We start from the raw sequence: 17901 nt of genomic DNA, 5'->3' as shown, positions 1-17901 counted from the left end.
GTCTGATATACAGCATATAATGTGCCCCAGGCCTAATATCACAAGGCCTACAAATGAAAAGTTGCACTTATAGTTGTGTTTATAGAGAACTGCAGTTATTCTGTTCCCAAATGAGAATAACAAATGGTTAATTTAATGGTCTAATATTAACCCTGACATATGGATTATGTTTGAAAGTCACTCTACTAATTAAATTGTAAAATGATTGACCTCAGAAAAGAAATCCAAACTGATAAACAAAAACAGGAAATAAACACTTTTGTTATTTTTGAACCCAGGAAGAGGAAACAAGCTTGTTTTTCCTACAAACAGTTTGTTTTGAAAGGACCGTGTGTAACGGCTCTTCTGTGGACGAAGGAGAGGACCAAAGCGCAGCGTATTTAGTGTTCATCATGTTTAATATAGACAATAAACACTACAAAATAACAAATGTGGACAAACCAAAACAGTTCCGTCTGGTGCAGACACACGAAGACAGAAGACAACCACCCACAAAAACCCAACACAAAACAGGCTACCTAAATATGGTTCCCAATCAGAGACAATGACTAACACCTGCCTCTGATTGAGAACCATATCAGGCCAAACATAGAAACGGGAAAACTAGACACACAACATAGAATGCCCACTCAGCTTATGTCCTGACCAACACTAAAACAAAGAAAACACAAAAGAACTATGGTCAGAAACGTGACACCGTTATTCTATTTCTCAGATAATGAGGGGTACCGAGCAAAGAGCAAGCTATACCATGCAAAGGAATATAATATTGAACTATTCATTCAGGGGGTAGTGAGGGAATGGTGATTAGGTTTGTGGCGGTCTTTTTTCATGACTCAAACAGACAGTAATGACTGTGACTCATTGAAGCCCACTCTGCTGGCAATGTTCCGTATTCCATATTCTATATTCCACACAAACCTTTGCATGCACGTGTGCACTCTCTCTCTTTCTCTCTGTCTTTCCCTCTCTCTCTCACTCACTCACTCACTCACTCACTCACTCACTCACACACACACACTTAGAAAACAGCCCTACTACTGGAGCTAACCTCCTCACATTCCAGGGGTTCAGGTTCTACCCCTACCCAAAAGGGGAGGAGGACCGGCTAACATGAGGGCCTGTCCATCAGCAGACTCCCTGATGATCCATTTAGAATGTCAGGCAGTCCTTTAGGTTCTAGAACACCTGCTGTTCTGTAGAGGCACATAGGGGACTCTTCGGGAGCCAACAGTGAACTCTATGGGGCCATGTGAGGACTGTGTGTGTGTAGGAGGACAGATATCCTTTTTTCTCACCCCCAGTAGTCACAAGATGATGAGCATGCCATTTCCTCTTGTTTATATATAGTTTATCACATCGGTTACTGATTGTATAAGATTCTATATCACGAGGAGATCAGGGCCGATCTTTGCCTATCTGCCACCTTAGGCGAGACTGACGAACACTGCCTCCCGCAAAACTAGAATAAGTAAGCAAAATGACGTTGAAAAGACGTCTAAAAGACATATAAAATACGTATTTTCCAGAAGTTGAAGTTATGTTCCATTTAGGTTGTGAATGAAAGGTGAAAGGGTATTTTCAATATATTTAAAATATATATTTTCCAGGGCGTTGAAAAGGCAAATTTTCTGGACGTTTAAAAATATGTATTTTCTGGATGTTAAAAATAAATATTTTTCTGGTGTTGAAATCAAGCCCATTTTTGGTTCTGAATGAAAGTTGAAAATAAGTCATTTATAAATGTCTATGTTTTGGCCAAATCAAGGCTGGTCAAGACCGGACAAAATCGGAACCAAACATAGACCATGTCTGTGGATGTGGAAATCAAGGCAAGTCTGGAACTGCACCAAAAAGAGAGGTCCAAAAGGCATCGGCCTGTGCTTACTGAGATGTAGCTTACCACGTTGTCTGAAATTTAATTGTATGATGCCCATCAATGTGGTAAGTAAAACACCAAAAAACGTTGTCAGTACAGGACCAATAAAATACATCCAAAAGAGCTCGGCTCGTGCTTACTGGGGTGTAGCCTACCATGTCGGCCATCCATGTGGTAGGCCCATTTTTTGTAAAACAGGCCATTGCATTGACTTTATAAGTCCTGTTTGCTGTGACTAATAAATTTTACTATTTTAAATTCTGAATATCAGCTACCCAACTCTATCAGGAGTTATCGCGAGCCTATTTGCAATGTGTTTACACAGCGGGAAATACAGAAGTATTTTATTTTTCGCTATGATCAGCTATGTTAAAAAATGTACTCTATGTCATAAATGAACTATACAAACTTGAAGCTACTGATCATAATAATGTGATGAAACTCCTGGACAACAGCTGTGATTGTCCATTCCATATTGTCCATTTTACTTTGACCTGTACCGTTTTTAGGATATGTTGTTTATTAACATGACAGCACGTTTTTTATTTGATTGAGCACTATTTAGGTTAGGCTATTTGATCGGAGAAACCTGCTACAGAAAATGCCACATACTATTTCTACGATATCGTATATCTACTACGTGATTTATGTTAGATCATTTTTTTTGAAGGAACGATGGTGGATCGCTGCAGAGATGCGTCTCTCCAACAGCACCATGGAGAGGCGCGCTGGGATTGGACAAGCAAACTTTTTGCGCCCCTGCCTTTGACAAAGTGGGCACTGCTTATCAACGGGCGCTCACCTAAAAAGCCCATACGCCACTGGTTGAGATAAATTGTCATCGTTTTTAGGAAGAATTATGTGGGGTTTTATGTGTTGTTGTTCGAGGTGCGTCTTGGTCAATTTATCTTAGAAAATGCCGCCCTCGTCAATCTGCCACCCTAGGCAGCCGCCTAATCCTTCCTGGGGAGATGTTTTAAATGATCTGGGGCGCCCCGAACAACAGGATAAGTCGCTGTATCTTACAGTCAGGAACATGTGGTTTCAACGAGACACTGAATCACTCACTGTGGTTCAAATTGTATTTGCCATTTCCCCGCCCAGAGGCTTCGGCGTGTCATCAAATCTAACTTCAGCTATCCAAAACGTCCCCCCGATAGCCTTTACATGCGTTTTCACTTTAGTCCGCGAGCCAGTGACTGAGCCCTCGCGGAAACATGACGCGCAAGATCAGCACAGAGTTGTTCACGCGGGAGAGGCAATGTGGACACCGCGCGCCTTGGGCCACTTGGATGGTGCGTAATTTAGTTGGAAAAAGCTTGACCTGCTTGATATTTTAGTAGATAGAATTGTAGGCATGCATATACTTTATGCAACATTTCATTTTCTAGTTGGGTGAGTTGAGTTAATTGTTGTTTTTACTACATAATGGCATTTTCTAGTTAATGATGGACACAGCCAGTCAAGAATGTTCACACACACACACACACACACACACACACACACACACACACACACACACACACACTTACCTGTCCTTGGGTTCACGGTGGATGGTGTCTCCCTCTCTCTGCACAATGATTGATTGTGAACAGTAGTGTGTTCCTTTGTTGCATAACTGAACTCAGCATTACAGTAAGATAGTACAGGTCTAGCCTGGTAGAGCCGTCTCTGGGCCTGCCTGATGCAACTTCCTCATGCCATGCATTGGGTGAGGGGTGATGATGGAGCAGTTGGTTCCACCCAGCAGTTGCCTGTCTGTCGGTGCAGCCGTGGCTCCCGGGTGCTTTTCCTGCATTCTACAGAACCCCATGGTCTAAATTAAAGCCTTGCACAGACTTGCTTATTGGCCAGATCGTCTGCAGCAATGGTCCTTATCCATTTGGCTACAACTGGCTGTATGAGCATATTCTCTCCATCTCTGTCTGAACCAGAATCTGGCTTTACTGGAGACGTTGATATGGCGAATCTCCTTTAAGCCCATGAAGCAGCCATTCAACTTGCCATTCACTAGCTTTTCAAGGTTAACAATTATTTACTGACGTCACGGCCGGTATGTACTTCCATAAAAGGTAGAAAATAAAAAGGTCTATTCGGCACCTTCAATCGTTCACGTCCCAAGGATCCCGAACAGCACTAACCTTACTGCCTACAAATCTACAATACAAAGGATGTTGCCGTAGAGACATTTTTTCGGTTGATTGTACATTTTTATTTAGACCTTGCATACCGGCTGGACAGCAGTAATTGACGATAGCTGATAAACGAAACTCCATATTTGGTGAGTAATTGACGTATTTAGACATTATTAAGCTTGAAACGCTGCTTAATGGCAAGTTAAACGGCTGTTTCCTAGACTTAAAGGAGTTTGCCATATAAAGACAGATTCTGGTTAAATCCCTGTCTCTCTCTGTGTGCCCCTACTGATCCTGTTGCTGTCTTGGGTTTAACTCTGAGGATTTATAATCCCATGCCCTGTAGCTGAGTGCATAGAGACAGAGAGACCGAGACCGAGAGAGAGAGAGAGAGAGAGAGGTGTACATCTGGCCTGGTACTCAGTCAGTGTGTAAATCAGACTGATAGGATCATGCCATGGTAGAGCACCTCCATGGTCTTTAGCCAGCCAAGGGAGGCCTCCACCTGCTTGCCCAGGAGGAGGCATGATGGAAGGGCAGGGAAGGCATCAGAGAGAGGGTGGAGATGCAGCAGAATGGGTGGGATTGTGGGTGTGTGACCAACTGGGGTTCTAATTTCGTGGCGCAGGTGTTCCCTAATTCCGTGGTCCGCTGAGCTAAAGCCTATGCATTAGACCGGGCAGTTAACACAAGTCTTCAGGTCTCAAGACGAGGTTACTCGTCATGAGAGTGTGGTTCAGCAAACCACCTGTGTTACAGAGGGTTGTGGGCACTGGATGAGAGAGGTGTAGAAGAGAGTGAGATTGAGGGAAAGAAAGAAAGCGTTGAGAGATTGCCGCTCACCGCTCTACATTATTTTCCAAGATTGTGATTGTGAAACAGCTACAACGTCTATAGCCACTAGGGGACAGATTTATGAAGCATTGCACCTGGGCAGTTGGCACCTTTTTGTATTTGCAAGGCAATGAAATACAAAAAAACGACACTGAAACTCAACAGGCCAGTTTCCCAGACACATTAAAAGCCCAGGCCAGGACTAAAAAGCTTGCTCAATGGAGGAGCAATGGAGTGCAGGATCTCTCTGGCGATGACCAGTCTGCCGCTGACCTGCACTCTAACCCACTTTCTTTCTTCTTCTATACCAGTTGTCAGTGAGCTGTCTGGGCGTGGCGGCATGCGATCCCCCTGAGCAAGACCGCGCCCTCCAGAGGTGACAGCAGGGAGGACAGGCAGCAGGATGCCAGTGCAGGCGGCCCAGTGGACAGAGTTCCTCTCCTGCCCCATCTGCTACAACGAGTTCGACAGCAGTGGCCACAAGCCCATCAGTCTGGGCTGCTCGCACACTGTGTGTAAGACCTGTCTCCACAAGCTGCACCGCAAGGCCTGTCCGTTCGACCAGACAGCCATCAACACTGACATCGACCTCCTGCCAGTCAACAGTGCCCTGCTACAGCTGGTGGGAGCTCAGGTGGGCACAGCATGTCTTGTTGTTGTGGTTCTTCTGATGATGATAGTTATGCTAATGATGATAATTCATGTGATGGTAATGATGATGATTGTGATGGTAATGATGATGATTGCGAAAATTATGATGATACTGATGATTGTGATGATGATGATTGTGATGATAATTATAATGATTGTGATGATACTGATGATGATTGTGAAGATAATGATGATTGTGAAGATAATAATGATACTGAGGATGATATTGATGATACTGATGATATTGATGATCATGATACTGATGACTGTGATTATTGTGATGACAATGATGACGATAATGATGATGATTGTGAAGATGATGATACTGATGATGGTGATAATGATTATAGTGATGATAACGATGATGATTATGAGAGTGATGATAATGATGATGATTGTGAAGCTGATGATACTGATGATGATAATGATGATGATTATACTGATGATGGTGATAATGATTATAATGATGATACCGATGATGATGAGAGTGATTATTGTGATGATAATAATGATTGTGATGATACTGATTATGATGATGAGTGTCATGATAATGATGTTGTGTGTTCCCAGGCTGTGGAGTCCCAGGCTGTGACTCTGAGCAGTGCTGTGGAGGTAGGGCACTATGAGGTGTGCAGGGTGTGTGTGGAGGAGCTGGCTCTCTATCTCAAACCCATCAGTGGAGGAAAAGGTACCAGAACACAGAGATTTGGTGCTAAATGCATATGTGTGTGTGTGTGTGTGTGTGTGTGTGTGTGTGTGTGTGTGTTTCCAGACAGAGAGGTGCTCTCTGCTGCTGACCCTGTGTTCAGCACAGTGTTTTTTTTTTCCTTCTGAGGGGACACTGAGGTCAGAGCAGTGTACATGTGTGTGTGTGTGTGTGTGTGTGTGTGTGTGTGTGTGTGTGCAGTTGAGGTTAGGTTAGAGAAACACAGTATTTCCTGTTATTCTCAGGGTCTGAGCTTAATGTGGTGGGAACGTTTGCGTCAGAGCATGTAGAAGCAGCTAGAACCAGGAAGCCCATGCGCTCTGTAAGGTCATACGGAACTTGGGCCCCCCACACCAACACAAAGCCTGAAACCCCACATTACATCAATAGGAAATGTAATGAGCTGTGCCGAAAGTAGTTTGAGTTAAATTAGTTTAATTTTAAGGAGTCCTTCAATTAGATGACAAGAAAAATGTATATTTACGAAATGTGAAGAAGTTAATCTAACAACATGACTTTACCCTGCATGTCATTTCAAATGGCATATTTCATTATACCTCATTCTCAGAATAACAGTATATTGCAGAGTAGATCATCTGTAGCGAATACTTTAGTTGATTTATTTTCTTAAAACTACACGGTTGGTTAAGGGCTTGTAGTAAACATTTCACGGTAAGGTCTACACGGTTGGTTAAGGGCTTGTAGTAAACATTTCACGGTAAGGTCTACACGGTTGGTTAAGGGCTTGTAGTAAACATTTCACGGTAAGGTCTACACCTGTTGTATTCAGTGCATGTGACAAATCCAATTTGATTTGATAATTGCATGGTGGAGGATGGAAAATCCTTCTCCCAGGACCCATAAAACGCTGTGAGACGGGCAGTAAACCTTGAGTCCTGTTTTCCCATCAGTGCTTTTAAAAGCCCATATCTGAGGAGCAGTGCTCCGTTTATTGGGTTAATTCACCTGGAAAGCTGAGAATGCAGTTCAATCCCTTGGCAGCTTTGTCAACTGTTTTTGTGGTGATCACAGAATTGGAGAGGGGACAGTGGTCATCCATCCCTGGTCTTTAATAGACTCACTCTTATAAAGGGTTTTAAGACACTTTTGTCAGCACTTTGTCCTGCTATGGGACATTTATTAGAGGATGAGAGGGGTTTTCTACTGTGGGCAGCACTAGCAGACTACATAAATGCAGTTTTGTTTTAGACCAGGATTACATTTTAGCTCTGGTAAACAAAAACAGAGTTTGGGAAATTGTCTCTGTATTAGTATATCAGTGTGTGTGTGTCTGTGTTTCTGTTAGTGTGTCTGTGTTTCTGTTCATGTGTCTGTGTTTCTGTTAGTGTGTCTGTGTTTCTGTTCATGTGTCTGTGTTTCTGTTAGTGTGTCTGTGTTTCTGTTAGTGTGTCTGTGTTTCTGTTAGTGTGTCTGTGTTTCTGTTCGTGTGTCTGTGTTTCTGTTAGTGTTTCTGTTAGTGTGTCTGTGTTTCTGTTAGTGTGTCTGTGTTTCTGTTCATGTGTCTGTGTTTCTGTTAGTGTGTCTGTGTTTCTGTTCATGTGTCTGTGTTTCTGTTAGTGTGTCTGTGTTTCTGTTAGTGTGTCTGTGTTTCTGTTTCTGTTCGTGATTCTGTCCGTTTGTGTGCGTATTTCAGTATTTATGTTTCTGATGCCGTCTTCTGACGTTTGACCCCTTCCTCTCCGCAATCCAGGTGTGGTTACCCTCAGTCCGAGCGTGCTCAGTCGGCCCATGCAGAGGAAGCTGGTGACACTCGTCAACTGTCAGTTGGTGGAGGAGGAGGGGCGGTTGCGGGCGGTGCGGGCGGGCAGGTCGCTAGGGGAACGTACCGTCACAGAGCTCATCCTGCAGCACCAGAACCCACAGCAGCTCTCTGCTAACCTGTGGGCCGCCGTCAGAGCACGGGGATGCCAGTTCCTGGGGCCTGGTGAGTGGTGATTGGATGATACACCTGTCAGTCATATGATGTACTGGACCTAGTCAGTGGTGATAGGATAATACACCTGTCAGTCACATCTTCAGCATGCTTTTCTCTCTGTGTCCTATCCTCCCTCTCTACTCTGTTATATGATGCTGCAGCACTATGGTGTCTTATAATGATTACTCATAGGGCAGATCCTGAGCGAGGGGGTTCCAGTCTGAGGACACCAGTACAACACTGTATCATGTCCTACAGTGTGATAGGATTCCCTCTTGCTGTAAAAAAAAATATATATGATGAAATGCCAGATATGTACTAATACATATTATGTCATTTATTTATTTGATCAGGTTAGCCTCATTGAGATGAACAATCTCTTCTACAAGAGAGACCTGGCTAAAATAGCAGCACACAAAGTTTCAGACACATTTACAACATAAACCACAAAGCATAACCTCCCTAAATGACTACCACCCTGTAGCACTCACGTCTGTAGCCATGAAGTGCTTTGAATGGCTCACATCAACACAATCATCCCGGAAACCCTAAACCAACTCCTATTTGCATAAACACCTCCCTCTGCAACTGGATCCTGGACTTCCTGACCAGCCACCCCCAGGTGGTAAGGGTAGGCAACAACACATCTACCACGCTGATTCTAAACAAGAGGGCCCCTCAGGTGTGCGTGCTTGGTCCCCTACTGTACTCCCTGTTCATTCACGACTGAGTGGCCACGCACAACTCCAACACAATCATTAAGTTTGCTGACGACACAACGGTGGTAGGTCTGATCACTGACAATGACAAGACAGCCTATAGGGAGGAGGTCAGAGACCTGGCAGTGTCTTATAACGTTAGCAAGAAAAAGGAGCTGACCGTGGATTACAGGAAAAGGAGGGCCCCCATTCACATCAACGGGGCTGTAGTGGTGCAGGTCGAGGAAAAGGAGGGCCGAACACACCCCCATTCACATCAACAGGGCTGTAGTGGTGCAGGTCGAGGAAAAGGAGGGCCGAACACACCCCCATTCACATCAACGGGGCTGTAGTGGTGCGGGTCGAGGAAAAGGAGGGCCGAACACACCCCTATTCACATTGACGGGGCTGTAGTGGTGCGGGTCGAGGAAAAGGAGGGCCGAACACACCCCCATTCACATCAACGGGGCTGTAGTGGTGCGGGTCGAGGAAAAGGAGGGCCGAACACACCCCTATTCACATCAACGGGGCTGTAGTGGTGCAGGTCGAGGAAAAGGAGGGCCGAACACACCCCCATTCACATCAACGGGGCTGTAGTGGTGCGGGTCGAGGAAAAGGAGGGCCGAACACACCCCTATTCACATTGACGGGGCTGTAGTGGTGCGGGTCGAGGAAAAGGAGGGCCGAACACACCCCCATTCACATCAACGGGGCTGTAGTGGTGCGGGTCGAGGAAAAGGAGGGCCGAACACACCCCTATTCACATCAACGGGGCTGTAGTGGTGCGGGTCGAGGAAAAGGAGGGCCGAACACACCCCCATTCACATCAACGGGGCTGTAGTGGTGCGGGTCGAGGAAAAGGAGGGCCGAACACACCCCCATTCACATCAACGGGGCTGTAGTGGTGCAGGTCGAGGAAAAGGAGGGCCGAACACACCCCCATTCACATCAACAGGGCTGTAGTGGTGCGGGTCGAGGAAAAGGAGGGCCGAACACACCCCTATTCACATTGACGGGGCTGTAGTGGTGCGGGTTTAAATTTCCTTGATGTCCACATCACCAACAAACTATGATGGTGTAAACGCACCAAGACAGTCGTGAAGAGGGCACGACATCACCTTTTCCCCCTCAGGAGACTGAAAAGATTTGGCATAGGTCCTCAGATCCTCAAAATGTTCTACAGCTGCACCATCGAGAGCATCCTGACCCGTTACATCACCGCCTGGTATGGAAACTGCTATACTAGGTGGTGTCAGAGAAAGGCCCAAAAAATTGTCAGAGACTCCAGTCACACAAGTCATAGACTGTTCTCTCTGCTACTGCACGGCAAGCTGTACCTGAACGCCAAATCTAGGTCCAAAAGGCTCCTTAACAGCTTCTACCCTCAAACCATAAGAACACTTAATCAAATGGCCATCCGGTCAATTTGCACCCCCCACCCCTTTCTTTTTATACTGCTGCTACTCGCTGTTTATTATCTACGCATAGTCACTTTACCCCAACCTAAATGTACAAATGACCTCAACTAACCTGTACCCAGCACATTGACTCGGTACCGGTATCCCCTCTAAACAGCCTTGTTATTGTTAATTTATTGTGTTACTTTTTAGTTTATTTTTTACTTTAGTTTACTTAGTAAATATTTTCTTTACTCTATTTTCTTAAAACTGCACTGTTGGTTAAACGGGCTTGTAAGTAAGCATTTCACAGTAAGGTTGTATTAGGCGGATGTTTATTTGATTTGATAATAATACATAAATAAAGCATAGTGATATCAATAATACAGCATATTAATATCAGATACTATGTACTAGTACTTAAAACATTAGTTTCGGAACATAAGGCCACTGATATGTACTAGTAGTACTTCATAAGTACTATTCAGTATGTACTAGTACTTAAATAATTCCTTAATTAATCCTCTTCATCCCCTTTGGAACACATGGCCACTGATATGTACTAGCAGTACTTCATATGTGCTATGCAGTATGTACGGTAGCTACATGATGACAGTTGTGTGTGTTGTCTGATACAGCCACGCAAGAGGATGCTCTGAAGCTGGTACTGTTGGCGCTAGAGGACGGCTCAGCTCTGTCCAGGAAAGTTCTTGTCCTTTTTGTGGTCCAGAAGCTGGAGGCTCGGTTCCCTCAGGCCTCCAAAACCTCCATAGGACATGTGGTCCAGCTACTCTACAGGGCCTCCTGCTTTAAGGTGAGACCTATTCTACTGTATTGGTATATTGTATTGTATATTGTACTGCATATTGTATTGGTATATTGTATTGTATATTGTACTGCATATTGTATTGTATATTGTACTGCATATTGTATTGTATATTGTACTGCATATTGTATTGTATGCTCCCAAATGCACTTATGATGCACGTAGGCATGCAAATACACACACATACGCACAAGTACACATGCACACGCACACACCACAAACTCATACACGTCACTGACGTCGATAACGGTCTCCATAACCTTGTAGCCTTCAGGCTGTCGTGGTTTAATATAATGATGATAGAAAAGATGGTTTTATCAAAGCGCTAAAAAAGCATTTTAAAAGTGCCAGAGACATAACTAGGCACCATACTGTACCATACCACCAGTCATGATTACTGATGCACTCTGAAGAGGTGCCACCTTCTTCCTCTGGCACTCATCATGCCCAGCAGTGGAGAACGCCTCCGTTTGTCACTTACCATGTGTTCCTGAATCTCTCTGGGAGATTTCAAATTCACATCTCTAGTTTAGATTGATATGGCCAATTATGACACATTACTGTAGCTGTCATTGGGAACATGTTCCACATGAAACGACTCAAAATGGTCCTCTTTCTGCTCACTCCTCTGGAAACTACCAGTGATAGAAACGGTCCGCTAGTGGTGAAGTGTGTGTGTTTGTGTGTGCGTGCATAAGTGTGTGTGCATCTGTGTGTGTGTGTGTGTGCAAGTGAGAGATAGCCTTGTTGTTGAGTCCTCCAGCCTGTAAGCATGGTTGGCATGGTTGGCATGTTTGGCAGGACTGCAATGCCAACCATTTACCCAGGGTAAAACACTGTTCTATATTTTCCCCAGTTACCCAGTCGGTCACAGAGGCACAGTCACAGAGGCACAGTCGCAGAGGGACAGTCGCAGAGGGACAGTCACAGAGGGACTGGCCTGGTGTATTATGATAATTACTCATAGGGCCGATTCTGAGTGGGGGAACTCTGTTTCTCACACCTGATCTGAGTTTTGAGTCTGAGGACACACGGCAATAAAACACAAATATCTTCTCAGTCATATGAGAGTGATGCGATTCTGTTTACTGTAGGTCATTGGGTTACTGTAGGTCACTGGGTTACTGTAGATCACTAGGTTACTGTAGGTCATTGGGTTACTGTAGGTCATTGGGTTACTGTAGGTCACTGGGTTACTGTAGATCACTAGGTTACTGTAGGTCATTGGGTTACTGCAGGTCACAGGGTTACTGTAGGTCACTGGGTTACTGCAGGTCACTGGGTTACTGTAGGTCACTGGGTTACTGTAGGTCACTGGGTTACTGCAGGTCACTGGGTTACTGTAGATCACTGGGTTACTGCAGGTCACTGGGTTACTGTAGATCACTGGGTTACTGTAGATCACTGGGTTACTGTAGATCATTGGGTTACTATAGATCACTGGGTTACTGTAGATCACTGGGTTACTGTAGATCACTGGGTTACTGTAGATAATGTGCATTTGTTTGGTTTATTGGGTGTAGGTTTCTAACTGTACTGTATGTCCCAACCCCCCCCCCACCTCCTCTCCCTCCCTCCCTCCCTCCACCCTACCTCCCATCCTCCGCTCCTCCCCTCGCACCCCCTCACCTCCCCTCCCTCCACCTTACCTCCCATCCCTCCCTCTCCTACCTACCTACGTCCCTCCCATCCCTCCCTCCCTCCCTCCACCCTACCTCCCATCCTCCTCCCCTCCCTCCCTCCCTCCCAGGTGACCAAGCGTGACGAGGACTCGTCGCTGATGCAGCTAAAGGAGGAGTTCCGTGCGTACGAGGCGCTGCGTCGCGAGCATGACGCCCAGATCGTACACATCGCCATGGAGGCGGGGCTCCGTATCTCCCCTGAACAGTGGTCCTCTCTGCTCTATGGAGACCTCATCCACAAGTCACACATGCAGTCTATCATCGATAAGGTTAGTTGTCTTCCCCCCCACCACTGTATTACTTTTATTCATGTAACCTTTATTTAAGGCAAGTCAGTTAAGAACAAATTCTTATTTACAATGACGGCCTACCTCGGCCAAACCCTAACCTGGACGACGCTGGGCCAATTGTGCGCCGCCCTATGGGACTCCCAATCACGGCCGGTTGTGATACAGCCTGGAATCGAACCAGGGTCTGTAGTGACGACGGTTTGCCAGGGACCATGTCCCAGGGACCACGTCTGCAGTGGAACACGTCACAGGCACCATATCCCAGGCACCATATCCCAGGCACCATATCCCAGGGACCACGTCCTAGGCACCATATCCCAGGGACCACGTCCCAGGGACCACGTCCTAGGCACCACATCCCAGGGACCACGTCCCAGGGACCACGTCCCAGGGACCACGTCCCAGGCACCATGTCCCAGGCACCACGTCCCAGGGACCACGTCCCAGGCACCACATCCCAGGCACCACGTCCCAGGGACCACGTCCCGGGCACCACGTCCCGGGCACCAGGTCCCAGGCACTACCTCCCAGGCACCACGTCCCAGGGACCACGTCCCAGGCACCACGTCCCAGGGACCACGTCCCAGGCACCATGTCCCAGGGACCACGTCCCAGGCACCATGTCCCAGGGACCACGTCCCAGGCACCACGTCCCAGGGACCACGTCCCAGGCACCACATCCCAGGGACCACGTCCCAGGCACCACGTCCCAGGGACCACGTCCCAGGCACCACATCCCAGGGACCACGTCCCAGGGACCACGTCCAAGGCAAACCGGCGACCTAGGGATCCCCACCATACGTTAGCAACAACAACAACAAAAAATAATGTCTTGTCATCAGGTGAATGATAATGGCAAGGAGAATTAATTAAATTTTAAAATGAAAACATTTAATACATAGTTTTTCATTATTTTGACCTCCCCACATTATAATTGGAAGAGGAAATGTAAACTCTATTGACTGGTAGCCTACCACAGGGTTCAATTCCTGGGCCGACTCTTTTCTCTGTAAATATCAATGATGTCGCTCTTGCTGCCGGTGATTCCCTGATCCACCTCTACGCAGACGACACCATTCTGTATACATCTGACCCTTCTTTGGACACTGTGTTAACTAACCTCCAAACGAGCTTCGATGCCATACAACACTCCTTCCGTGGCCTCCAACTGCTCTTAAACGCTAGTAAAACCAAATGCATGCTTTTCAACCGTTCGCTGCCTGCACCCGCCGCCCGACTAGCATCACTATCCTGGACGGTTCTGACCTAGAATATGTGGACAACTACAAATACCTAGGTGTCTGGCTAGACTGTAAACTCTCCTTCCAGACTCATATTAAACATCTCCAATCCAAAATCAAATCTAGAATCCGCTTCCTATTTCGCAACAAAGCCTCCTTCACTCACGCCGCCAAACTTACCCTTGTAAGCCCATTATACCACCCACCACTGCGAACTGTATGCTCTAGTCGGCAGCCCTCGCTACATATTCGTTGCCAGACCCACTGGCTCCAGGTCATCTATAAGTCTATGCTAGGTAAAGCGCCGCCTTATCTCAGCTCACTGGTCACGATAACAACACCACCCCGTAGCACGCGCTCCAGCAGGTGTATCTCACTGGCCATCCCCAAAGCCAATACCTCCTTTGGCCGCCTTTCCTTCCAGTTCTCTGCTGCCAGTGACTGGAACGAATTGCAAAAATCGCTGAAGCTGGAGTCTTATATGTCCCTCACAAACTTTAAACATCACATATCTGAGCAGCTAACCGATCGCTGCAGCTGTACATAGCCCATCTAAATAGCCCACCCAATCTACCTACCTCATCCCCATATTGTTTTTATTTACTTTTCTGCTCTTTTGCACACCAGTATCTCTACTTGCACATCATAATCTGCTAATTTATCACTCCAGTGTTAATCTGCTAAATTGTAATTGCTTTGCTACTATGGCCTATTAATTGCCATACCTCCTCACGCCATTTGCACACACTGTATATAGACGTTCTTTTTTTCTATTGTGTTATTGACTGTACGGTTGTTTATTCCATGTGTAATTCTGTGTTGTTGTTTGTGTCGCACTGCTATGCTTTATCTTGGCCAGGTCGCAGCTGTAAATGATAACATGTTCTCAACTAGCTTACCTGGTTAAATAAAGGTGAAATATATATATATATGTTTTAATTGACTGGTAGCCTATTGACTAGAAGCCTTCTGACTGGTAAACCTATTGACTGGCTACTGACTGGTAGCCTATTGACTAGAAGCCTTCTGACTGGTAAACCTATTGACTGGCTACTGACTGGTAGCCTATTGACTAGAAGCCTTCTGACTGGTAAACCTATTGACTGGCTACTGACTGGTAGCCTATTGACTAGAAGCCTTCTGACTGGTAAACCTATTGACTGGCTACTGACTGGTAGCCTATTGACTAGAAGCCTTCTGACTGGTAAACCTATTGACTGGCTACTGACTGGTAGCCTATTGACTAGAAGCCTTCTGACTGGTAAACCTATTGACTGGCTACTGACTGGTAGCCTATTGACTAGAAGCCTTCTGACTGGTAAACCTATTGACTGGCTACTGACTGGTAGCCTATTGACTAGAAGCCTTCTGACTGGTAAACCTATTGACTGGCTACTGACTGGTAGCCTATTGACTAGAAGCCTTCTGACTGGTAAACCTATTGACTGGCTACTGACTGGTAGCCTATTGACTAGAAGCCTTCTGACTGGTAAACCTATTGACTGGCTACTGACTGGTAGCCTATTGACTAGAAGCCTTCTGACTGGTAAACCTATTGACTGGCTACTGACTGGTAGCCTATTGACTAGAAGCCTTCTGACTGGTAAACCTATTGACTGGCTACTGACTGGTAGCCTATTGACTAGAAGCCTTCTGACTGGTAAACCTATTGACTGGCTACTGACTGGTAGCCTATTGACTGGTAGCCTATTGACTGGCTACTGACTGGTAGCCTATTGCCTGGTAGCCTACTGACTGGTAGCTTATTGACTGGTAGCCTATTGAATGGTAGCCTATTGACGTGTAGCTTATTGATTGGCTATTGACTGGTAGGTTATTGACTGGAAGCCTATTGACTGGTAGCTTATTGACTGGGAGCCTATTGACTGGTAGCTTATTGACTGGTAGGTTATTGACTGGGTATTGACTGGTAGCCTATTGACTTGTAGCTTATTGATTGGCTATTGACTGGTTGGCTATTGACTGGTAGCCTATTGACTGGTAGCTTATTGACTGGTAGCCTATTGACTGGTAGCCTATTGACTGGTAGCCTATTGACTGGTAGCTTATTGACTGATAGCCTATTGACTGGTAGCTTATTGACTGGTAGCCTATTGACTGATAGCCTATGTAGTCTATTGACTGGTAGCCTATTGACTGATAGCCTATTGACTGGTAGCCTATTGACTGGTAGCCTATTGACTGGTAGCCTATTGACTGATAGCTTATTGACTGGTAGCTTATTGACTGGTAGCCTATTGACCGATAGCCTATGTAGTCTATTGACTGGTAGCCTATTGACTGATAGCCTATTGACTGGTAGCCTATTGACTGGTAGCCTATTGACTGGTAGCCTATTGACTGATAGCTTATTGACTGGTAGCTTATTGACTGGTAGCCTATTGACTGGTAGCCTATTGACTGATAGCCTATTGACTGGTAGCCTATTGACTGATAGTCTATTGACTGGTAGCCTATTGACTGATAGCCTATTGACTGATAGCCTATGTAGTCTATTGACTGGTAGCCTATTGACTGGTAGTCTATTGACTGGTAGCCTATTGACTGGTAGTCTATTGACTGGTAGCCTATTGACTGGTAGCCTATTGACTGGTAGCCTATTGACTGATAGCTTATTGACTGGTAGCCTATTGACTGATAGCTTATTGACTGGTAGCTTATTGACTGGTAGTCTATTGACTGGTAGTCTATTGACTGATAGCTTATTGACTGATAGCTTATTGACTGGTAGCCTATTGACTGATAGCTTATTGACTGGTAGCTTATTGACTGGTAGTCTATTGACTGGTAGCCTATTGACTGGTAGCCTATTGACTGGTAGCTTATTGACTGGTAGCCTATTGACTGATAGCTTATTGACTGATAGCTTATTGACTGGTAGTCTATTGACTGATAGCCTATTGACTGGTAGCTTATTGACTGGTAGCCTATTGACTGATAGCCTATTGACTGGTAGCCTATTGACTGGTAGCCTATTGACTGGTAGCTTATTGACTGGTAGCCTATTGACTGATAGCTTATTGACTGATAGCTTATTGACTGGTAGTCTATTGACTGATAGCCTATTGACTGGTAGTCTATTGACTGGTAGCCTATTGACTGGTAGCTTATTGACTGGTAGCCTATTGACTGATAGCTTATTGACTGATAGCCTATTGACTGGTAGCTTATTGACTGGTAGCCTATTGACTGATAGCTTATTGACTGATAGCTTATTGACTGGTAGTCTATTGACTGATAGCCTATTGACTGGTAGCTTATTGACTGGTAGCCTATTGACTGATAGCCTATTGACTGATAGCTTATTGACTGGTAGCTTATTGACTGGTAGCTTATTGACTGATAGCTTATTGACTGGTAGCTTATTGACTGATAGCCTATTGACTGATAGCTTATTGACTGGTAGCTTATTGACTGGTAGCCTATTGACTGATAGCCTATTGACTGGTAGCTTATTGACTGGTAGCCTATTGACTGATAGCCTATTGACTGATAGCTTATTGACTGGTAGCTTATTGACTGGTAGCTTATTGACTGGTAGCCTATTGACTGATAGCCTATTGACTGATAGCTTATTGACTGGTAGCTTATTGACTGGTAGCTTA

The 17901-nt window shown here is 45.5% G+C and overlaps 1 protein-coding gene across 3 annotated transcripts in view; it reads left to right on the top strand.

Moving 5' to 3' along the window:
* LOC110536789 (roquin-2) overlaps nucleotides 1-17901 on the top strand; it is a 43778-nt gene that overhangs the window by 934 nt on the left and 24943 nt on the right. For 2 of the 3 annotated variants that reach the window (XM_036936958.1, XM_036936956.1), the window contains exons 2-6: nucleotides 5160-5482; nucleotides 6070-6187; nucleotides 7917-8150; nucleotides 10875-11050; nucleotides 12813-13013. In XM_036936958.1, coding sequence (XP_036792853.1) covers nucleotides 5252-5482; nucleotides 6070-6187; nucleotides 7917-8150; nucleotides 10875-11050; nucleotides 12813-13013 — 960 coding nt within the window. In that variant the 5' untranslated portion in view covers nucleotides 5160-5251. Of the gene's footprint in view, nucleotides 1-3003; nucleotides 3175-5159; nucleotides 5483-6069; nucleotides 6188-7916; nucleotides 8151-10874; nucleotides 11051-12812; nucleotides 13014-17901 lie in introns of those variants that run through there. The other variant, XM_036936957.1, reaches the window with a different exon arrangement.

This window comes from Oncorhynchus mykiss, chromosome 12 (assembly GCF_013265735.2).
Source record: "Oncorhynchus mykiss isolate Arlee chromosome 12, USDA_OmykA_1.1, whole genome shotgun sequence".
Classification (NCBI taxonomy): domain Eukaryota; kingdom Metazoa; phylum Chordata; class Actinopteri; order Salmoniformes; family Salmonidae; genus Oncorhynchus; species Oncorhynchus mykiss.
Note: the sequence above shows the minus strand (reverse complement) of the source record. Positions and strands in the feature narration are given on the sequence as shown.